This window comes from Anser brachyrhynchus, assembly GCF_964034855.1.
Source record: "Anser brachyrhynchus genome assembly, chromosome: 2".
Classification (NCBI taxonomy): Eukaryota; Metazoa; Chordata; class Aves; order Anseriformes; family Anatidae; genus Anser; species Anser brachyrhynchus.
This window is the reverse complement of record NC_137695.1, coordinates 128,709,597-128,735,211: the sequence shown is the minus strand read 5'-3', so window position 1 is coordinate 128,735,211 and position 25,615 is coordinate 128,709,597. Positions and strand designations below refer to the sequence as shown.

General features: G+C 36.7%; 1 protein-coding gene across 4 annotated transcripts in view; it reads right to left on the bottom strand.

Annotated features, from left to right (window-relative positions):
- Positions 1-948: 948 nt before the first annotated feature.
- CRISPLD1 (cysteine rich secretory protein LCCL domain containing 1) overlaps positions 949-25,615 on the bottom strand; it is a 66,528-nt gene continuing 41,861 nt past the window's right edge. For 3 of the 4 annotated variants that reach the window (XM_080581637.1, XM_080581636.1, XM_080581638.1), the window contains one exon: positions 949-25,457. In XM_080581637.1, coding sequence (XP_080437763.1) covers positions 25,406-25,457 — 52 coding nt within the window. In that variant the 3' untranslated portion in view covers positions 949-25,405. The remainder of the gene's footprint in view (positions 25,458-25,615) is intronic. The other variant, XR_013947116.1, reaches the window with a different exon arrangement.

Here is a 25,615-nt window from a genome sequence, read left to right as displayed (position 1 = left end):
TTTTAAGGGAGACTTCAAACACTAGACAAACGCATTAAGCTCTTGTGCATATATCTCTTGCAATTCAGATGCTGCAACTTACGTCTGAGCTAGCTTCCCCTTCCTAGTTCAGTCACTGAGTGAAAAGAAGCCTCGGACCCTGGATGTTTTGACTGAAATAACTTTCCAATAAACTCACAGATTATATGTACAGTATATATACATAGACAGACTTTCAAACACAGCACCTCATGTTGCACTTGCTCATGTTGATATTTTGATACAGGTGGTCTAAGAAAGTGCACATGCAGTTGGTACTCATTTACTTGTTCAAGTGGTTACAAGAAATTATACTTTTTGTCAAAGTATCTTTATTTTGCCTGGTTTTGTTTTGTTTTGTTTTGTTTTCCCCACAAAAATATTGATGTTCTGAGGATCTAAAGAAATACAGTGGTACCACCTAATACAACAGACAATGGAAAGAGCATACCATAGGAATTGTAATGCTAAATCCAACAAATACCAATCTCAGGCTATCTACATATTGATGTATAATTTACCATTTTGTTAAATGATTTCCAAAATCTTAACAGATACAATGAACATCTCACTGGTGTTAAGGAGCATGTTTCCAAACATAACCTGAAATGTATAGCTTGATATGTGTATTTTTTTGAAGTATTTTATGCCCCAAATAATCAAAAGCTATTTCAAGGAAGTCAAAAGAGAAGCCGGAGCTTGTAGAAAATGTTTAAAATGAATTACAGTTCTGTGAATCATATCACCATTACATGTATACAGAGGCAGTACTAATATCAAAATAACAACATCCATATCAACTGCTTAGGCTGCTTAGAAATATGTTGACATTCATCATCACTGTGCCAAGGGAATTAGTTCAAGGCCAGAGAAGCACTTAAGTCCCACCTAAGAACTGATAACACAATGTAATAGCTCTGGACCCTCATATCGTTGTAGATAAGGATGAATTTATTAAACAAAGCTGAATGTACATTGATTTTGCAACACACACATTTAAAATATACAGTAAATCCTCATAGGAGAATACCAAAACCAACTGGTTTAAGAAGTGAACTTATCAGTCTTTACCAGATGTACAAAATGAGTAAAGGCACTCTTCCAAGGCATAGATAGTACAATAATGTCAGAAACAGACAGAAGAAATAACAACAAAAGCCAAAATTCCTTCCTCTTTCTCAAATAAGAAAAAAATGTTTTGATGTAAAAAACTGGTTTTAGAATTTTTATTTTATATAAAAACATATAAACAAGCATGTAAGTCACTAGGTAAATATTTATGTTGAGATATATGCAGAGTAATATAAGGAAGTCTCACAGAGGGTATTTAAATAAATAGTTGTGTTTTTTTTTTAATTTATTTCTTATAACTTTTCTTTCTCTCCCTAGAATCTGTTTGCTCATAGTCAAAGAAATACATAAAAAGCTGTGGAAGATTGCCTTTGTAAAATTGTCAGTACTGGCAGTATGTGAAGGAGCTGCATGAAGAAAGTTCTATATAAGATTTCTTTCATTCCTCTTACGGAATGAATAAGATTTCAATGATGTTTTAGCATATATTTCATGATTATAAAAAGGGCAAATGGCAAAGGCAAAGTTTTACAGTTTGATTGTCCTCTCCAATCTACAATGTCCTTTAACTGTAATGAGGTGAATTCTGCTAACGTTGCTCACCTTTGTTCAAAGGACAATAAAAGGAGTACAGATTATTGTATTGCTCTTTAAGCCCAGTAGTGCAAGCAATACAGTCTTTATGCTCGGTGTCTAAACAGGGGTGAATTTCTCCTGGAGGCAACTTTGTCTGGCCTTTTGTATTAGCAATTATGTTACTATAAAATATGAGTTTCACAGATGAACTAAATCCCATCTAGAAACTTAACCCACAAAAAACAGCACTGCTGTGCCTTGTTCAGAATTTTTCTATCTCAGAGATAACATCCAGGTGCGTACTTGAAAAATATCTTTGATTTTACATCTACAATAAGCATAACACAATTTAAAAGCATAGATGCCACACAGCTTAATTTAGGAACTGCTGCTTTTATTAAATTTAGTTACTTTTCCCCTGCAGCTTTACATCAATATTGACTTCAAAGTGCTAGTAGCTTTCACTAAATTGAATTACTTTCTCCTGTAATTTGAAAAGTAATGAGGCAGCTACTAAATGAAGCTGTTGACAAAACAAGAGCAGAGGCTATTAAAAATTATATGACAAAGTATAAGTCATAAACAATGATGGTTAGTGTTTGAAGGTGACTTCTGAGCAAAATTGCACAAAAAAATCACACAGAAAAATCAATTTCCTGTTATCTTCAGTGTGCACCTAAGAAATGTGAACTCTACGTGATTAATTCTTTTATTTCTGTTCTTTTTCAAACAGGTTCTATAGTGATGCCCTCCCCCTTGTATCCAAGCATATTCCAGTTGTGCATTAAGTGATATGATCAGCATCAGCTGTGATTAATATCTGTTTTTTGTTGTTTGTTCTTTCAGAGAGAAGTACTCCTTTGTTACAGTAGCATTTTGTTGTTGTTGTTGTTGTGCTTTAGAGATGCCCTTCTAGGGGGAAATTGTCTTGGATTTATAGGTAAGAATATACAAATGAAGTTCCATAAACCTGTTTTAAAATATTGCAACCAATGTAGAGAGCAGAGGATAAGTACGATGTACTTTCAGTATTTGTCATTGATTTACATATAGCAGCATTCACAATTAGATGGAGCTTTTCAAATCCTAAAGGCTTTACGCTTGATGTTGATTTTCCTGGATTTCTGTAATCCTTTACAAAGCTGAAGAAATGGAAAACTTAGGCCTAGTCTTCTTTGTAGTTAGAAGAGAACTGCCCATTCTAATGGAATGTCCTTTGATCATGAACTTTACTTCTGTCTTGCTTGGGTCAGTATTGGTTGCTAATTTCATCCAGGAATTGACTTTATCTTTCCAAGTCGCCATTTAATTGTATTATAACAATCCAGTACGATGGAGGGTGAGTCCAACTGTGCTTTGCATCAGCAGTGCATGATCAATTAAACTATTGTCCGAATAAACTTATTGAAAAGTCTTCAAGGGAAAAAATGGAGGCACATATGAAGAATCACAGAAGATACAATCCCCATTGATAATTTTTGTGTATGTCTACCTCTTCAAATGGTGCAAGACAACTGGTTTGGTTTAGTAATGTCAATTGTGGCTTCAGGACCAAATCTCTACATCGTACATTTACCAGCAATGAAATGTATGTTATTTGCCAGCTCTAGTTCACACACATATTTCAATAGCGAGAAGATTGCTGAAAATAAATAAATAAATAAATATGTACACATTGCAAGCAGAACATTCTAGATACATGCATGGTATCAACCTTGGTTCCATCAGAGGGTGCACTTTCTGAGTACCACTAATACACTTTAGTGCATACAGAAAGACCTCAAGGCAAATTCACACCAAAAAATAACTTATCTCTGCACTCTATCACTAACATAGATATGCCCTGTGTGACATTACTTTTATAAAAATTTAAACTATCATGACACACTGTCTGAATAACTTATTCTGGACAGACAGCATTCTCCTATAATCAACTAAATAATCAAGTATGACAAAGAAATCTGAGAAAATAAGAATAGAAATTTGTGCTCTTCTCGTGAATAGAGAAGATATCTATTCTGAACAAGTTCTGATGTTGTCTAGGCAAGATTTTTTTCTTGTGAAATTTTAATGCAGGGCCTACTACTTGGGTGGCCAGAACCTATTAGGCATTTTTTCAATACAAAACAACAATACAAAAGTAAAATAAAATTAAAAGATTATTCAGATTTGCTTATCCTTTATTATTTTCTTATTAAAATTCACAAAGAACACCCAGTGTGCAACAATTGTGAATGCTGAGATAACCATTCAGTTGCCCAAGTATTGTTCTAAATTCCTTATTTTTGACATTCACATTAGAAATCTTAAGTTTCTCTATCTACCCATGAGATTTTAAATTCGTGTCTTAAGTGCCTGGATCAAAAGCAGAGATCAGCTTCTCAGCTGGAGCATCTCCATTAACTAGCAGTAACTCACCACTAAAACCTCTCAGGCTAATCAATTCTCCACAATGACTCCCACCCCAAGTATTCACATCACTGTCTGAAGGACCGATTTAGTAACGTGACTGCTACTTTGGACCATTCAAAAATGATTTGAACAAAATGCAGTAACTGCTGTATTATCGACTAACTTCCAAAGACCTTGCCATTAAATAAGAAGCATTAAATAATTTTCTGATAATCTTTTATCACAAACAGGACTTACTAACAGATATTGCATGCTCAGCATTCCTCTATAAAAGTTCTCTGAAACAGGCACTAAACACAGTAATCAGTAAGTATACTTCTTATTTGCTAGACTGCAACGAGATATACTAATGAAAAATGGTTCTTAATTATGTGTTTAATGGATGAGAGCCAACCCTACTATAACAAAATGAATGTATGTGACAATATTATTGACCCTTCTTTCCTGAAGATCATGTTAAATGTTTGGTGAACAGTACCATGTCTGTAGAGGTCTATGGATCTGAAAAGGAATATCAATGATTTTTCAGTAGCTGGCTTGTTAAGAAGTGCATAGCAATACAGCTGAACACAGGTAGATGTCTGCTTAATGGACATTCTCCACCCTTAGATATTTATAGGGTACATTATAAATAAAGTACCGAAGAGGGGAAAAGAACAACTAATAGTTAAGTGTTTAATTTGTCTCCTGTTTACATTACTGGTAATATACGGCTCTTTTTATGGAAGTTTCATTAGGATTAGAGGGGGCTGTTACGTTTTATAGACCAGAATATAAAAGATAAAATCCTTTTTGGGTAACTTTACTCAAAAGAAAAACTTTACATTGAGGGAAGAGTCAAAGAGCATTTAAGAAATAAAATTGCTTCTGATAACTGAACGTGACGTTGACACTGATTAGCCCTCCTGAAGAACAACCTGCTGTACTACCTAACATTTTTGCATTCAAATAAATAATTACATCTCTCATGGCATAATACATTCAGCAAAACAGGACTACAGATTTTTGTCATGATAGGCATCCTACTTATCATAACTTAAATGAGGCTGGAGTGAAGATAGAATGAAGATTTCTTTACTCTGAGGGTGGTGAGGCACTGGAACAGGTTGCCCAGAGAAACTGTGGATGCACTTTCCCTGGAAGTGCTCAAGGCCAGGTTGGATGGGGTTTTGAGCAACCTGGTCTGGTGGAAGGTGAGAGGCATCCCTGCCTATGGCAGAGGGGTTGGAACTAGGTGATCTTTGAGGTCCCTTCCATCCCAAACCATTCTATGACTCTACGATAAGAGGAATAGGAAGGAAAGAAGTGTAGATTTATATATATAATTATTTTCTTAGTCCTACATGAAGTATATGTACCTTTTAACAAAATACTCATTTCAGCTTCAGAAATAAGACTTCTCAATGGACATCCTCATTATAAAATGGTGTTCTGCAGAAACCATGGCATAGACTGGAAAAGCCAGTCTCCAAAGACACTGCACCTCTGAGTTGTAGGTGATTTTGTTGAAAAGTATGCTATTTAAATTTTTCATTTCTACTGAGTATCCTTCTTGTGGCAAGAAAAAAAAAAAAAAAGTCACTTCAGCTTTAATGTTGTTGCACTTTGAAACTGCTGCAGCTGCCCATCAGCTCATTGCCTTTTCTTGGTCCTTCATCATCCCATAGCCTTTAGTGCACAATCACACAGCTATGTGTTTTTGCAGAAACAGGCTTGAGAGCACCATGCCTGTGTTCTGGTATAATGGGATGAAAGCTGCCATGGGACAAGAAGCTCTGCAACTACACTGTCTCCGTGCCCAACCTGATAATGCTTAATGAGGAGCAAGGCATAGTACATCTAGTGTAGCAACAATGAGACGACTTCTGTATTGCAGCTTATAGTGAGATTTGCCCCTGCCCATCCCCTGGGGTGCCTGTGGTGGTTTTACTCAGCTGGGCAGCCGAGCTCCACCACAACAACTCTCTCACTCACCCTCCTCAAAGAAAAAGGGGAGAAAAGGGCTCAAGGGTTGAGATAAGGACAGGGAGATAACTGAATAATTATTGTCACAGGTAAAACAGACTCAGCACAGGGAGATTAGTAAAATTTATTGCCTATTACTATTAAGCTAGAGCAGTGACAAACAAAGCTAAACAAAAGTAAAAACACCTTTCCCCATCCACCCTCTTCCACCTCCTCCCCCAGAGGAGCGCAGGGAAACAGGGAATAGGGGCTGCGGTCAGTCCCTGACACTTCGTCTCTGCCACTCCTTCATGGTCCCTCCCTGCCCCTGCTCCACATGGGGTCCCTTCCACAGGATGCTGTCCTTCCTGAACTGAGCCTGCGGGGGCTGCCCACAGGCAGCAGCTCTGCAAGAACTGCTCCAACATGGGTCCGTACCACAGGGTCCATCCCCCAGGAGCAAACTGCTCCAGCACAGGTCTCGCACGGGCAGCAGCTCCCCCCAGACCCCCTGCTCCTACATGAGCTCCTCTCCACGGGCTGCAGCTCCGGCCCGGGGCCTGCTCCTGCAGGGGCTCTCCATGGGCCGCAGCCTCCTCCAGGCCACATCCACCTGCTCCACCGGGGGCTCCTCCACGGGCTGCAGCGTGGAGATCTGCTCCATGTGGGACCCATGGGCTGCAGGGGGACAGCCTGCTCCACCAGGGGACTCTCCACAGGCTGCAGGGGAACTGCGGCTGTGTTCCTGGAGCACCTCCTGCCCTCTTTCTGCACTGACCTGGGGGTCTGCAAGGCTGTCTCTCAATCCTCACTCTCCCAGCTGCTGTCAAAAAGCATTTTTTTTTCCCCTTTCTTAGATCTGCTCTCAGAGAGACACAAACAGTACCACTTATTGGCTTGGCTCTGGCCAGCGGCGGGTCCCTTTGGAGCCAGCTGAAACTGGCCTTTATCTAACACGGGGCAGCTTCTGGATTCTTCTCAGAGAAGAATCCCCCCCATCTGTCCCCCCCACCCCTATCAAAAACCTTGCCACATAAACCCACTACAGTCCCCCAGCCTGCTCTTGGTCCAAGACCCCATTTCAGCCTCCAGAATTACTGCCCCAGTGAGATCACAACGGGCTGGTCTCCAGTACTCAACAGCCCAAGCCTGCCAGCCATGGGCACGACTGAGTCAGACCTACCCATGGGCCCATGTTCCATCGTGGCCTTGGCCCAGCCCCATTCCCCAAGAGGTGCCCAGTGCCAAGGGCTGGGACTGTTGGTGCCCCTCATCTGCCTGGCTCCTGGCTGGAATGGTGGAACAGGACAGGCTGCCATCACTAGCACTGTAGGATGTCTTTTTTAACTGCGGAACTTAATATGCTTATGTAAGAGAATGTGTGTCTTCAAATGTTACTGGCTCAAATTCCTGATGGGCACAATTTTTCCAGTCCAAACATCTTTTGAGGTATTGCTTTTAAAGTTATTGAATGTAGTTTGGATTAAACCAAAAGCACACATCTCTTTCTGGTATAAGGGTAAGAATTATATTGAGATAGTAGCAGTTCAATAGATAAGTATTGTTGTAACCAATTAAACTTTGCTTCAACAAGCTGTCAGTGGACATAAGTATTGTATTCTGAGTGGAAAGAAAGAAAAAATGCAGCTTCCAAAGAAGAGAGGATTAAGGTGGGATGATAGATATAAACATGTAAGCATCAGGTTAAAGCATATACACTTTGATTTCATATTTAGCATTCCACCTAATATTCTCCTACTTCTTGTGTTTTTACTAATTAATCTGCAATTCTGCAACCTATTTTTAAAACATTAAATCTTTTATTAGTTGTAAAAACTATCACAATTCCAATAAACTATAACTCTTTTTAACTTAAATGCATTATTTTCTTCAGAATGCATTTTGATTTGAGTATTTTTTTTCAATAGTAACCAGTAGTTTGTACAGTAACTGCAGGTTTAGTTTTGTTCTGTATAAAATTTAAAATTTGATAGAGTTTATTTTAAAAGCAACCATATATATTTTTCCTCAAACTTTATTGCAGATTTATCTCACTGCGTTGACAAATGATTTTGCCTACATTGGAATGTGCTCATTTGCTTTTACCTCTCATATTAATAAAGCCATTTTTGCTGTGTATACCAACTTTGTAGTTTTGATTCTATTTTCATCAACGCTGCTAACAACAAAATCAAAATTAAAATGGATTGCTTATACATCTGAATAAAAAGAAAGCACTGCCTATGGCAAAAGAAACAATCACATGTAATTTAGACTACCCCTTCAGAAGCCTCCAAATAGTGAGGGATAAATGACGAGATGTGGACAAAAACTTTGTGGGTGATGATTTTTTTTAGAAAAAAACAAATGTCATGGGAATATAGGTAGGAATTGAAATAATATTAATAATTAAAAAAAAAAAAAAAAGTAAATTGTTTTCCAAAATTGATCATGAACTAGTTTTTTCTCAAGCAGGACAATTTTTGTCTTTAAGAGATATATACAAATATATACCTGCACAAAAACATTGGTAATCCTTGTATGGTTCTCCATTAAATGCAAATTGAAATGGATTCTTGAAAAGGTTCTATTTAGAAGCTTCATAGCTATTTCTGTCTTTATAAGGAAACTGTTTCTAAATCCTAGATAGTGAGCTTTCTATGACTTGTCTTTTTTTCCCAAAATGTGTACTCTCTAGCCCTACTCCCTCTAAGGTCCTCTAAGGGTTCTCTCACTAAAGTGAAATGTGTTTTTTTGTTTGTATGTTTGTTTTTGTTGTTTTTTTTTCTTTTTCCTCCTCTGTATTTACTTTCATCAACAATACAAAAAGTGAGGGTAACCTGATAAATAAACCCAATATTCATATACTGAATAATGAGGTAAGCATTTATAATAAAGGAGGAATCTCTAATTGAATTTTTAGGACCTAATTTATTCTGTTCACTCCTGTAAAAATCAGAACTCCATGAAAACATATCAGTGTAAAAAGAAGCAAAATTAGACACTGAATACTCAATAGGCAGACTGATTTTTGATATCTGCCAGATTTTCATTATTTATACTTATCCAGAAAGGCAGAACTTCAGCTGTTTCTTTCTGTTGCAGCTTTCTTTTCTTTAAAACAATTCTGAATTTTTCAAATTCATATGACTGCAGGAAACAAAATGCTAAGGAACATGCCATATTTCAAAAGTCAAAATATAAATTTTGCAAGAACTGGCAAATGAAAACTACTAATTTCAAGTATTTCTTGTAAGAATAGGATCAGCATTGTGAATTTAACAGAACTTCCAATCTGAAATAATGCTGTGACTATATACCTTATTATAAGTCAACAAACTTCAGCCTTCCGACAAGGAAATGAGACCCTTAGTGCTCTATATCCACACCCTGACAGGCACCAGTAGGCTATGCCTGCACTGTACACAGCACTGTATTTGCAAGTACATTGTCTTTCTGGCAGTCCAAACATAGTCTAAGCTCAGGCTCCCTATAAATCCCATCCATCTTTCCAGGGCATACTGTAGGGGCAGGCAATGTCACAGAAGGCAGAAATACAAGAATAACTCCCTTCCTTTACTCAGGCTATTTTATCTGGCTGATATTAGTCCTATGATAATAGAACCAAAATGGATGAGATACAGGGGGGAGGACAGACCAGCCAGAGCATGCAGAGATACCCTGAAGTGAATTCAAGTCTCCAGATTCCAGTTGAGTTTTGCCCAAGGAAATACTTCCGAAAGCTGTTTTAAAAGGGTTCCTATAGCGGAAAACAGTACAAACAACCAGCACATTTGATCACAAGTCTTGTCCAGCACAGCCACATGATATATAGTGTATCTGTAACATCAGATATTCTGCCTTACATTCCTAGCAAGTTGAAATAAAATTCTGTCTCACTAACTCCATCATCTGACTCAAAACACTGCAATCCTTTCAAGAAAACTGCTTTAATTCACTCCACCAAGTTCCATTTTTTAAATCCAGTTAAGTAAAGACAATCAGAAAAAGAAAACATGATATCCTGCTTCATATGTCCACTGAGAGACTTCAGCCACAGCAAATCAATTCACAGGAAATTGAACCTATATAGTTTACTAAACTTTGGAAGGAAGAATCCTGGGAATTATTTAAAATGTGATGGAAAGCATCTGAGGGAAAAACAAGACAAAACAAACAAACAAAACAAGCAAACAAAAAAGCCCGAAAGTAAAAATAAAAGAAATCCAAACCAGTTTAATGAAAAAGTTGTTAAGGGTGGTAGGCCATAACTAATGAACATGACAGAATTTTTTTGGAAATGTTACCACCAGTAGAGTCAGGAAAGTTCAATGGTTACTGTGTATGTATATTTTTGGTATTAAAGAAGGTCTTTCATCTCATTATGGGAGCACCGCAAAAGTTCAAACAATAAATGAAGTAAGAAAAATATACTAAAGAATGGGGGGAAGTAAAATTATGTTAATAACAAAGGACATTATGAGAAAATACAGGATTATTTTTCAAGTTAAAAAAAAAAGTGCAATTTTTAGCCACACCTCAAATATAGAGAAAGTGAGTCATAAGTTGAGTAAAAGTATCATAAATCTCTTATTTGTTTTGCCCTCAGATTTGAAACTCTTGTTTTGAATTTGATTTATGCCAGCTGTGTGACAGCCTCGGGTTGATGATGCATCTTATTTCGTAACAGTAAGGAAAAAAATGAAATATCTTGTAATTTCTTTTTTTTTATTTCTTGGAAGATACAAAAGAATATATAGGTAAGTGAATTGGAATTTTTAAAAATTGCAGTAAAGCTGTATTTTAAAATACTTATTCAAACCTAAGCTATGTAGCAACTTAATTATCTTAAAAATATTTGTCATTGTATTTAACTTCTACATTTATGTAAGTGTTTCAGTATCCTTCAAACCTAGGTTTTGGGGTGGTCCATTAGAAACCCACTAGCACCTCAGAGTGTTTTAGTTACTGTAATGTTTTTGTCGCTTGAACAAAGACAGCATACATTGTTTTCCAGTGTATGTTTGCATTAAATGACTGTGCACCAGCATAGGTTGCCCAGAGAGGCTATGAATATTTTCAGAAGCCATATGGACATTGTCCTGGGCAACCAAGACCAGATGACCTCCTGAGATTCCCTCCAACCTTCACTGTTCTGTGATTCTGTGAAATGTGATGGTTAATAGTGCTTATATAAATTATAATATTCCATGTACAAACTTATTACTGAGATTTGAAAAACACTTCAGTATATGACAGCATAGTTTTCAACAGTGGGCAAATGGTTTATTTCAAATAAATTAATGCTAGGACAATTGTTATCTTTTATTTAATGTCTAGTTAGAAAATGGTTCTGCTTATCCATTCCCAAGGAACAGCAGCATTTCTGAGTCAGGTGAGGAAAATCAATAATTCTCAAGAGAAGTGTTAAGCTACCTCAAGTATTATGTTGCATGAATCACAAGAAATCTTTGGGACTGAAGGGAAGGAATAAGAAAAAAATGAAAATAAAAAGCCAAAGACAAAGGGGAGACAGATTCCCAGCTGCAGACGGCACTCAGGAAAAGCAATGCTCAGAGGTAAAATTTTGTATAAAACCCATCTGTGAGAGCCACAGGAAAAGGCTAACAGCCTTTCAGCTTCATGAAATTAATGGACTGCCTTCTGGAACAGATCAAAAGTATAAAGAGCCGTAATTCCACCATCACTACAACCCCTCTCCCCACCCCCACCCCCATTTTTGCATATCTGTCTCTAAATCTGTCAACTACTTTGTTCATCTTTGGATTGTAGCACGCATATTTTCTTGTACCTTCAGTTGTGCCTGGTGTTAAGGTTGACTGGCATAACCTCAGAGATGCTGTTCCTGGCTGAGGAGGGACCTATAAAACTGGCCTGCTGGCTCCCCAGCCCTGTTCCATATGCCAATACTTAAAGAGTTGTGGAGTGCTATTATCTTCTAAGACACACATGCCAAGTGTTATAATGCAGTGTGAGACAACTCCTGATGACAACTGTTAGTCTGAGTTTCACTGCAATGCTGCATTTTCCTGAGCTTTGTAACTTTAAGGAATGAAAATTCACTTCAAGTATCAGGTCAATCTGCTGTGAAGGTCATTCGCACAGGTACATCAGTATTCAGGACTCATTATCATTATTCTCCTTTTCTGTTGTCTCATATGAAAGTTAGTTATAGAATAAAAATACAGTGAAGTTTTGTAAATAACAGGAAGACCAAAATTTGTTTACAAAATACTGGGAGAATTCCTGATAGGAACAACCACAGTAACAGAAAATCATGAGTTTGTGGTTAATTCACTACAATAGAAAGTGCAACGTTTGTTGCACATTTTAATACAGAAATAATGCTGCCAGTATAAAAAAGATAGATTTTCATTTTTTCTTTTTCTCTTATGCACCTCTAAATGTTTTCTGCTTAAATATATATACATATATATATATAATAAATAATATTATATATATATATGTGTATATATATAGTGGTTTGCTATTACCAATAAAAACTATATAGCCAATAAAGGCTGATGGAAATGAACAAGGAAAAATATGACTATCACATTGTTAGTTTCACTACTGCAATTTAAATATGTGCATGATTGGGTGTAGCTATTTTCTACCCAGGTGGATGCATTTATAATGACTAGGTTTTCAAAATAACTCTGATCACATCTATTGCATGAACGAGCGATGGATTGTCCAAAGGACTAGGTATATTAGGTGTTCTTTTATTCTGATATTATGTCATCACCTGCACTTTAAAAACATGTAATCCAAAAATTAGACTTTTTAGAAAATCTGTCCCTAAATGTAGAGAACATGATAAACCAAGACATACATATGAGTACCTATTTAAAACCAAAACAAACAAACAAAAACCCCACCATTGTTGGCTGAATAAGGTTATTTTTGGATCATTTGCATCACTGGACTTTGTCCTAACTAATGGGAAACAAGGCGTGTATATCTTCCCTCTGAGTATTTCTGAAGCTGTGCTATAGGTGAGAGGTTTAGATTTTGCAGTTTCATAAATAATCATAGGATGTAATCTGCATTTCACCTAATAATAGCAGAGACTAAATCCACACAACTAATTTAAAGAAGTCCTTGTTCGGTCTCCATACATATTCACTAGATGCACATGAAAAATAAGAGAACTCCTATGGGATCTGGGATGCTTTTGGGGCCAGGCAAAATATTACTGAGAACTGACTCAACATGAGTCCCTTATGCCTTTAAAAACAAGTACCTATTAGTTTGTGTGAGACTGCTCTAAGCAGCTGGCGTTTTACATTATCCATTATTTTTACTGTGCTTTGGTTAAATTCTGGCTCTGCGTTCAGCCCACATAAATAGCCTGTGCGCGGGGGGCTCTGCAGGGGTTTCCGAAAGAGCTCCTCTCTCACAAGCAAAGAAAAGTAATGACAGTAAAATGGCTCCATGGTGCAGGCTAGAATTTCTATCCCATCCATGCAGCAAATCAAATTCTCTCTTGCTTTGTTTCCTGAAATCCCCATCCTTGAACTGATATGCTCTACTGTATAATCAGGTAATATCAAATGGTTATTTCATTAGTAGTAAATCTTTCAAAATACCATCAATTGAAAAAGGGTCTTGTTTGCTTCCTGTGTTACCATTTTGTGTTGTTGGCCAGGAAATGAGCCTAGGAACAGGAAGCCAAGCATGTTCTGGTGTATAAGTTTATGGAGGTGACAGACTATGAATCCGAATTAGATGTCCTTTTAAGAAGCTTTGCCAATGTTTATTTTCTGTTTATTTTTGAAGAATGTAGACTACACCATCAGCTTGTATAAATTAGCAAATATCCCTTGAAGTCAAGAGAGCTGGCCTGATTGACACCAGCTGAAAATCTGGCTTGAGCTTTTTAAAATCATTACGTTTAAATGTTGGTGTTATTTTTCTTGAGTAATACATTTACCAAAGTGGAAAATGAAGCAAGATAGAGACAGAAATCTTGAAAACAGATGGGACAATGGGCCATGGAGTTGCTTCCCTACATGACAGTAAAATTAGCAGATTTTGTTTTACTAAATGCTGAAACCAAGAAACCCTGCTCGTTTTGCTAGGGCATTTCTGCTCTCAAGGAAGGAGGTCAAGAGAGCTGTCAGCTGTATCAAGCACAGAGGCTGACTTAAAGCCAAAGGTGGTAACTCCACCTGCAAAAGATTCGGGCATACCAAGACTGAGAACAGCCCAGAGAAGAGAAGGCAGGAAATGGCAGGTCCAGGAAGTATCTTAGGCAGGGAGACAGTGAATTCATTCCCCTGTCTGCTTTGTTCCTTTGGGCAAAGTAAATTCACCATTGTTTGGAAGATGTTCTGTTGTCTTCATGCATTAATGCTATTCATAGAAGTAGGAGGTACCAAGATTAGTCAGCTTGCTATGTAAAAAAAAATGGTATTCAGAGGGCAATACACTACTGGATCATAGCATAGAAACCCCCAGAAAACAGCGTGGTGATAAGACTATCAAGAAAAAGTGTATAGTGCAGGAAATAGAGCAAGATCTGAGAAGACTAAGCCTATTCATAGGATTATGAACAGTCCTGCTTGGTCTGTTCAAAGCAAAATGAGAGCCAGTTATTCATATGTTATACAGAAGTAAACAATCTGCCTCCAACAGAAGTATTTTGAATAATCTGTATACCCTTTGTTAGTTATATTTTTTTCTCTGAAATAATCTCCCATTGTTTTGAATGTTCTATAATTCATGCCACTTCCTACAACATTTCTAACCCTGAATGCTTCACTTCCTCTGTTCCACACAGAACTGTTCCAGGGAAATCAGAGAAAGAATATTTTCTTACATCAGTTCATTCATCACATTCAAATCTCTCTGACTTGTTTGTGGAGCTAATGTAGAAAAAAATTTACTTTTTGCAGCATATTATCTCATCTCATTGTATTGCAAATGGCTTCACAATTTTACATTAAATCTGAGTTGAGCCTTCTGCTGATGTAAATTGCTATGAATAGACTGGTAGAACACTTAGGGTCTGAAGAGATCTGCCAGTAATTACAAGGCTGAATTACACCCATTTGAAAAAAAACAAAATTGGTCAGCAGACTGTCCCGTTTCATAAAGGACATGTTCTCGAGTGGGGTTTTTGGGCTCCTGTCAGTGGAAATTGGAGACACTCTTTAGAGCTACATGAAGGTCACAGGTATATACCCAGTTAGAAGAGTCATATGATGAGACTGAAAGTTTTATTTGTGGAGAATAATATGGAAATATAATTGTAGAATAATATAAAGAATGTTGTTTGTCAATATGTACATAGACTGTCTCCACCTATAGAATGAGAAACATCATCGTATCTCTACTAATCTCTGCATGAAACTTATGAAACTACAGCCACAGTTTGGGCAGATTACTTGCAGACTGATAGGAAGCACTAAAGACAAGGCATAAAGAGGACACTTTCTGTCAATATATCAACACTGTCTTCCATAAGATCCTCACAGAGAAGCTAGCGAAGTACTGGATGATCAAACAGTCAGGTGGACCAAAAACTGGCTGAATGGCCAGGCCTAAAGAGTGATGGTCTCTAGATGCACAAAGTCTAGTTGGAGGCCAGTAAACAGGGGTAATTTTTGAGTCCAAATCTGTTTAACATCTTCATTAATGAGCTGGATGATGGGGTAGAGTGTACCCTCAGCATGAGAGTACATTTTGCTCATGACACAAAACTGTGAGGGATGGTTGATACACCAGATAGTTGTGCAGCCATCCAGAGGGACCTGAACAGGCTGCAAAAATGAGCTGATTGAAACTTCAGAAAGTTTAGCCTCTGTTCAGTGGTGACAAGGGGCACAAACTGAAACACAGTATGTTCCTTCTGAACACCAGGAAACACTTCTTTACAGTGTGGGTGACTGAGTACTAGCACAGGTTGCCCAGAGAGGTTGTGGAATCTCCCTTGGAGATCTTGGAGATCTTTTAAAGCCACCTTGCCTTGGTCCTGGGCAGCCTGCTCTAAGCGTCCCTGCTTGAGCAGGGGGGTTAGAGCAGATGGCCTTCCAGAGGTCCCTTCCAAAGTCAACCACTGCATGATTCTTTGATCATCCTAGACTTGAATGTCCCAGTGACATTGATTAGCTACATTGTTATAAAGGTGTCTCCTTATTAAAACATCTATTACTGAGATAAGACATTATTCAGAATAGGCAATGCTGATCCTCCTTTCATTAGAAACACTGACATAGCTAAAATTTTATGATGATGCAATAATCTAGTGAACACATTGCTTTTTTCAGAAGTATTCTTATAATTTGGAAAAGCAGAGCTCTTCTTATCCCCGTGTTTGAGGAGTATCACAGGTATTGGGATTATTCTAACTGATTGACACCAGTTTAACTGAGAAGATAACCCAATCTTTCATTTATCAAATTTTCAGCATTTTTTCTAATAATAAACAGCTTGACTACTACATAATATGGTTTGCTAATTGCATGTGAACAAAAACTCTCAGTTATCAGTATTGTTACTGTGTTGAAGATGCCTTCCTTTGTTAGCAAGCTTGAACACGCTTGTGGTTTCTCTCTCTCTCTCTCTCCCTCCCTCCCTCCCCTCTCCTTGGTTTCACATGAACATTTCTAGTGACAGAGCCCTGCAAGGAGTCTGCTATCCCTCTTGTCCCGCTGTGCAATGCAGTATTACCACAGACATCCTCTCAAGATTTTCTCTTTCTTTGTAACTCCCACTTTTGACTAGGAAGGAAAAGAGGGATCTATGCTCTTGCTGAGACTCAAAGCATCTGGGTTAGATGGGAGGAGAGACACTACCTTTATTTTACAGTCACTTCTGTCACTAGCCATGAGTTATGAGAGTGAGAGTTGGGTAGCAACTTTAACTGTGGAGATACTTTTAGTAACTTCAGGGTCAAAACCAGAAGTTGTACTGCATAATACGTGTTCCAGCTAACACCTAACACAATACCGTTTTGTTGGTAGGTTGAAAGAAATAAGCTATGTCCTTTAAACTTGCTTTTCTGGGGACACAAACTGCATTCCTTGCACTGTGAGGGTAACCCACACATTATTACATCCTTTATAACTCTTTACCAATTAATATTCTCTGGATTTTTATTCCCAACACACTGGTGTCTGGGAATTTGTGTGTCTGGAGAGTACCACATGGTTTTATTGATCAATGAAGTAAATGGCAGAGATAAAGCAAAGGTAAGAGTTTTCAGTTATACAGACTACAGGAATTTAAGTTAATTATTAAGTCCTTCCTAATTAATTCAAAATATTAAGATGCCAACCCATCATTTTATCTTCAAACTTAAATAATAAACTGTTTAGTTCTAGAAACTAAGGGAAACTTGATGACTGTTCCATTTAGAAGATCTCATCAGTACCTGCTAACTAACCTACGCAATTTAGGAATCCTTCTATGGCAACATAAAACAAACCACCCTCCATCCTGTCTTCTCCTTACTGAACACTTGGTTCTGTTTTCTGAAGAATTTGACCTGCTTAAAGCAGTTCTAAAAAATATATCAATTCTTCAGTAGTTTTAATTTCATTACAGTATTCTGAAAGGTATAGATGTTTTATGAGCAGTTTTAAGATGTACTTCTGAAATACAAAGAGGCAAGAGCACCCTGAACCTTCAATGAATATTTCTTACTTCACCTTGCAATTCTCGCTAAATAACTTTAGAGCCATATTTGCAAAAAGTCTGTGCAAGTCAGTTTCCTCTGCCAATCCCACGAAACAGGTAATTAATTGTAACTCACACAGACCCTCATTTAACTGATTTGTTTGCATATAGAACAAAGCTTACTGGAAAACTGTCTGCAGGGAGTTTGGGGCATGTGAGTGAACCCTATCATTTGCATCAGATTAGCATTCATATAATAGTATACCTACGCAAGATCCTACCACCTACCAGTCAAACTACAGACAAACTCTCCTCTTGGCCTCACTATCCTTGGTATTTGCCTATTTTCACACATCTAAGAAAAACCAATTAGCTTTGAAATTTTATTTGAAGGTTATTTTGTTGGAGGTAGTAACCACACAAAAGTTTTAAAGTACTGAAATCAATCTTTATTTAGACTTATTCTTTGTACTGTAGCACTATCTACCAGCTCTACTCATGGATCATGTGTTAGATACAGACATGTAAGTTTGTCTTCTAATATACCACATTGTCCTCCTTTTCTGTAAGAGGCATTTCTCATGTACTCTGAGGCCTCAGGTGTTCTAGCCTTTAGCTGTAAACTAGTCTTATCTTTCTTGTTAAAGTCTAATTCTATGTCAGACTATGGATATTAAGTTATTTAGTATATTACAAGAGACATTAAGTACTTTGTCTATGCTGTTGACTAGTGCTCAGTAAGAAGCTAGGTTAGAAATAGCCTTCTAGGGAGTCATAGATTGCAATTTTTATAGGAGTGGTTCTGAGTTATTCTGTTTTGATGTAAGAAGGTTAATAGCCAAATGTCTTCTGAGAGACCATGGTAGAAATGGTGGTTTTCCTTATTTCCTTACTTCCAGCTATTTTAGTTGTTTTGATTGGACTGCACTTCTCCAGGGATTGTAATACAAATTACAAATTGAACTGAAGCATTAGCACTAAAGATGGACAATATGTTTATGGTGTAGTAGATGCAACAACAAATCTCCTTCCACATGTGACTTCTTCATTCCTAGGACAAATCTGTACATACTACAAAATAATTACAAATTACAAAATAATTGACTTGTAACTCATGGAACACTGATTTGAAATGATGTGGGCTTTGAAGCTGCTGGAAGAGAAGCTTCCAAATATGAATTGATTTAACATTAGTGCCAAGCAAAAAATCATTGCATTGGCACAATCTGCACATCACTGGATATGTTTGATATAACATGCTTAAACCCTCAACCAGCAGCAGAATGGCAAGTCTTTACCAGTAAAACACCAAAGCCTTCTGTTTAGTTATTCCTTTATTTTAAAAATGCAAACTGATCTAATTTACCCCATAATTCTTCCTGGATAAGAGAGAAGGGCTCAGAGCATTTCACAAAACTATTCCTTGGCTCAGTTATAGCCATGCCAGAGTAGGACTATCACCTCCACTACAGCAAGCACTAAATCAACTCATACAACGTACTTCTTTGTGTACAGAACTGGACTAAATCCAAAATCTGAGACTAAGTTCTTTTGCATAAAACGATTGCTCTGTTTCTGTGTTTAGTGCTGCCTGCAGCCCAACAATCTTGGAGTCATTCTGACACAATAAAAGAAATGCTTATTCAGAAGACATGATCTTTCACTATGAAAAAAAAAACCACCCACCACCACCAAGAAACAGATGGATTTTAACAGATAAATAAGGAATGAAGATTGAATTGACTATAGGGAGATTTATTTAGCATCTGTTTCCAATTTGTGTTTGGGATGTACAGTAGCAGCAATTTATGACAAGTCAAAGCCAGCTTGCTATTTACATTGCATATAAACAAGCCTAAGTGAATAATTAAGCAACTGAAGTACTTGTTTTTCAAACTGTAGGCTAAGTTTAGAAGATATGATACCTCTTAGCACTTTTTGTTTCTTGAGAATACTAAGAATGATTAGCATTACTACAAATTCTGTGGAGTTACTAAGCCTTTGGAAGTAATTCCAAAAAGATACACAAGCAAATCTAATGCAAGTTCTTGCATTTATTCTAAGATCATACTCCTAAAAAGGATATTGTCTTCATAAACAACATTCATTCAGAAATAACTGCAAACACACCAAATAAAGTTTGTTAAATGTCTTCTAAAAGCCAATTCAGACTGCATAAGCAGTCTTATATTCAATAAAATTTCAAGAATATTATTGCTAATAATACTAGTTTTAGTTACAGCAATTTCTGGTCAGCTGAAGTAACTGATTTTTTTTGAACAGACTAATTTCACAGTCAGCATGTGCCGACATTTTTATTTCATTACAATGCTTATGCTTTAAATGAAATTAGTAAATTTAAAAGCCCAAGAGTTACTAGCATTGGCAACTAAAGTATTTTGTGCATAAAATACAGTATTGCAAATTTATTCATGTTGTTTGGCAAATATATCTCAGTTCTTAACCAACAATTTCACCGCAAGCCTTCAGACATCACACCATTGTTAGTGAAGACAAAAACAATATTTGATACAGCACTGGAGGCAAATATTGAATTGAGTAACTAGAGTAATTATTGCAGAAATCAATGTGAATAGTAAAACAAGGAGCACCATGACAGGCCGCTTCGTTCACATGCTCTTTACTTTCCTCCTTTGATCTCTCGTATTTTCCTGTGACATATTGTAACAGGCTGGTCTGACTGGGAGCTTTTTGGTACTGCTAGCTTCTGAAAATTTAAAACTCATTACTACTACTTTTTGCAAAATGCTATGATGGTTTTATGATGTGGTCATCTGTTTTCCAGCAACAAGGCTAAGATGAACAAAACATTTAAGATGTATCATTGAACAACTGATGGTAAATTTCAGGTGTCACATTATCATCCTGTGTTAACATGGAGCAGGAATCACATTTGATTTCGTTTTCACAGTCCCATAGTACATGGCAAGGACTTGTCATTTAATAAAGGTAATATAAAAATATAAATAGTGACCATATTTAAAATACTAATCATTTATTCCTGACTGCAAAGACAAGCTAAAGCTAAGGCTGACAGTATGAGTACTTCTCCCATACGCACAATGTATATCTTTATAAAATCATCATAGAAGCACAGTATCATCACAGAATGGTGATGCATAAAAAAATCATATGCAACTTTCTAAAAACTAAAGAATGCTATCATCTGTATATCTAAAGCCTTGTAAGATGCATATTATACAGTGAATGAAACAAAACTCTCCAGGCTTTTCATTCTTTGTTTAATTCCCTGGAGTTCCACAGATGCTATGAAAAGCCTTAAGACAGAAAGCATGACAGTACAGTATTTCATACAGTATTTATATAAATTTACAAGCAGAATATTGCACTGTATGAATAATCCTTATAACTTCCAAATATTTACATTTCTAAATCTGACCCTTTATATGCCTACAGAAATTGCAGGAAATAAGCCTTCCCTTGTGTATGAACAGGAAGGTGGCTTATCTGAGTTTTAAGTCAAATTCAAAACATACTTCAAATGCAATTGCCACACAGAAGACCTTGTTTATATGAGTAACTTGGTTACATATCTGCTATAGGAAATAGTGTGTCGTGCATTTTGCTGAGCATATGCGCCAAAACAGGCAAAAAAAGCAGATGTTATTTTTTCTTCTTTTAAATCAGCTGATAATCCATACACAGCTCTCAGTCTAGCATTGACATAAAACTTGTAACTTTTTATGTTAAGAAAGCACAAACTTAGATAACAAATTATCCTAGCCTGTGTTTCAGGCTTAATTCCAAAAATACTTCATGTATAATTTCTAGATCAGACTGTCCCCTGCACAGAAATAGGACACAGGTAAGTCTGTAAACTCACTAAAATTCTTCACTATCCATAATGTTTAGGAAATGTTTCTTAGTTTCCTCAGTTTATGTCCAGCTAGTACCATGAGCTGTCTGTTGGCATGAGTATGGGTTCCAACTTCCCTTAAACTGAAGTATTCTCATACATCTATCAGAAAGATAAAACTCTTAAAGAATTTTAAATAATTACCTGTTTGGGTTTTTCATACCACCTTGCTTTCATACTAACTGTTGTTTAGTTATGAAATTAGCTACTCCATCCAGAAGTGATGCAGCATAGCAGAGAAATGCCTCAATTGATGCTTACAGAGGTCATCAGACACTTAGCAGGTTTACATTTCTTAATATTTTAGCTCTTTCAAAATCATAAATGGCAGATATCAATGTACTAAAACAGCTTCTTATTTATGTATTTATTTAGTGGTAGAGGATTTTTATGAATCAGTTGTAATTATTCCTGTTGGCTACTTACTTGTCTTTTCTGGGAAGCAAGCTAAAAATTATGAATAGCATGAATTAGGCACTACTTTCTTATAGATTACGCCCTTTTTAAATTTTGATACCATCCTTTTCTAAGTTTCTGATTAACCAATCAATTCTTCAGCATTTAAAATTTTACTTTCTTCTACATTTTTTCATTATGCTATAATGTGTTCTTTAATACTGCTAGTTCCTCATTTGAGCTTTCTGTGAATTAGCTGTGACCATCTGGCATGTAGTTGGTTTGGTGCAGACAAAAATAATGTGCAGCTCTCACTCACTGTACAACTGCTTCAGAATATCTACTTCTTGACCCATTATTTATAGTTCACTTAGTAGAGAATTTCTCAAGAAGCTGGAGTTATCTGGGGATTTATATTTGGATACGTTAGAATCATTGCATGTGGAAAAGTAACAGGGCTCCCAAGTATGTGCAACAGATGTGAGGAGAAAGAATTACTCACCTCCCTTTCTTCTTGTGACTGTGTTTGTTAGCAGAGCTGCTCACAGCAACCACTTACATACACTAAAAGCAGCCCCCAATTCACCAAGTGCTGACTTTGTTGTTTTGGTGTCAAGGGTCCACTCCTGTCCCCCTTGCAAAGAAATTCCGAGCAAATGCAGGTTAGACTTTAAAGATGAGAGAGAGGACAAAAAGCAAAGACATGCAGAAGAGCAAAAAAGACATGAAGAACAAAAAAAGTCTAGGCAAACAAATGGAGGAAAAAAGGCAGAAATTTGGTATGGTAGCCATGTTTCCACCTAGGACCCCCTTCACCCATATACCAAAAGGGAGAAAGCTTTGGTTATGACTGAAAATGTGACTGTTGTCTTTCCCCAGCACCAGGCACTGCTCTGTTCAAAGAAAGAGAAGCATCTTATTTGCCTGATCAGAGAGCAGGGAGCTGGCTTACCACAGAGGCTCTGCAGCACCCAACAGACTTCCCAAGGCATCCTAAGGCAACTGGTGGGGACCATGGACCCCACCAGTAGGAGCTGCTGGCCTGCAAAGCCAAGCCAAGAGAGTGTCCTGCCTGTGAGGAAAGGTTTTTTGAGGAAAACAAAGGATGAGTGTTTTCAGATTATTTTGTTTCAACTGTCTTTCTCAGACGCTTCCCCTTAATTTCAGAAGTGGCCTTATTCCACTTTATGTTCTGATAACTCCAACAGTGTTATTATTTTGCTGTTTTTAATCTCACGGTGGTGCAAGCTTTTGAGTGACTTGGAATCCTAACACAGTCATAGTCTACTTATACTACGTTTTCATTTCTGAACAGTGGTTAATGATAGTACTGCTCAATCTATACAAAACTTCTTACAATGGCTCTCTTCCCTGTCACCACCTTAAAAAAAAAAAAAAGCGGGGTTTACACAAAGACTTTTTGTCTCCCTCACCAATTAAACGTATATCCCAACCGGAACTTCCAAATTGACCATTAGTCTTATGAGGCAAAATAGGAATGAGCAATATGATAAAGTGCTTGCTTCCAACAAATGTAACTAGAAACACTTTACACTATAAACATTTACCAGAAGAGGAAAGAGCTATATTGAACTGGAAAAAGGTGGCATTTTTTGTTTGTTTGTTTTTTCACAGTCACCTTCTGACAGAGTTGCCCATTAAAATGACAAAGCAATCTGCTCCCAGATACCGTGGCCAGAACTTGAAAAATGACTGGAAGACTTCATAAAACTCCCAATGTAATTAATTGAAGTTGTGTACCTATGCTGCCTCTACAGCTTTCAAAACTTCAGATTATGTCTACTGCTTGGTCCTACAACTTGCAACATTTAATTCGGCAAAAAAGAAAACTTTGTGTTTGCTATTTTTAATTCTTGAGGCAGAGCAAACAATAATGGCTGTCAAATATACTCTTACTATGTAAATTAATTTTATTCAAAACAGATTAAAAAACTAACAGAGCTTGCCTAACTACATGAGGTAGTACATGTAGCAAAACAGAAGGCAGAATATAATATTCTGAAATATGAAGAATATGAATCAGTTTACAAGTTGAAAGGAAATAAATTCAACAACAGAAATAAAAAATAACAAAAATAGTTTAACAGCTTTTCAGTCTTAAAGCACAATACACTTTTCATAGAAAGAAACATAGTATCACCGTTACATGTTCTTCATATACCATAATATGGTAAAATTAATGCACAAGGCTGTTCACCATAAATGAATTTTTAAAAATGGTGAAGCAACAAATGACATTATTGTCACTGGGCTCCGTACCACTATACTTCCTGGCCTGCAGGAGTATTTGCCAGGTCATGAGGAGCAAGGTTAGCCTTTGTTACCATTTTCGTTTTCTTAAACATTTACCCTCACAATTTTGTATAGTATACGGATACCATGTACATCTTAAGCCCTCAAGCTTACAAATCATTAAACGTGTGTATAAATCTGTGGTTTTACTGAAACCCAATTTTGGTAAATTGAATGAGTCACATGGTAGAAGTAAAGCACATATGTGCGCAGAACTGTACTGCAGATCTGATGGTTTATTCTTTAATTTCAGGTAACTTGACTTCTCAATATGAAAATTCTCTTTTAGACTCAGATCCTCCAAGGTTATACATGTCTCACTCAATCTCCCATCTCAAGGTAGGTGAATACATGTGAAGGACTGGGTCATAAATGAATTGGGTACTTGAACTAAAGAGCTTACCAGCATCCAATAAATGTTTTATTTAAAGTATTTAAGAAATAACAAACATGAATGGCCCACTCTCATAGAAATATTTCTTTAGAGGAAAACATACTAATATGACCCAGGACTTCTCCATATTTTCTATTTTATTTTAAAATAGGTATTTGTACTTGTTACGATTAGTGTGAAATTGAAAACAGTCTAGCTCTTCATTTAAGCTTGCATGGCTAATGCTACTGTAAATCATCAAAAAGTTATATATATTTTCATTTCACTTTAAGGCATGATTTATTATATTGAATTACTGGGATGGCTTCTTTTATGTACATTGGAAATAAAAACTCAGGCCTCTCTATGGTATAGTTTTAAGGTTACTGTTAGTGGCATATATAAAGCACCATACAATATCATATTCAGATAAAGAGAACAGAACATTTATGAGCTTTGAATTAACTGTATAGGAGTAACTGCTAAGAAAATATAGCAATAATTAACACAGGATTCAAAATACTGTTATATATCAATATAGATTTTCAAATGAATTTTTCTCCCATGTTTACTTTTACAGATTTTTTTCATTAAGATATATATGTAATTTAAACTTTTTTGGTGGAAAGCAGTATATATATTCTGTACAAGAATGTTACAGCTTTATACAAATTTTAGAAATTATAAGAAATGGCCTCTATTATTCTCTTCCAAGTGCTCTGGTTTCACTTGCCTGTTTTACATTTTTCTCGCTAGACTCAAACAACAGCAAATACTCTGAATGCCTTGCTTCCTGGAGGATTCTGTAAACTGAAACACAAAAAACATTCCTGGAGTTATTTTTAAGACTGACACTACAAAGACTTTTCTTTTAGAATTGTTAAATACAGCTCTAGGGTCCTGCAACATTTCCTGTAGCTACTACCCATAACTTTTCTCATAACTTTTACTACTTTTTTTTTTTTTTT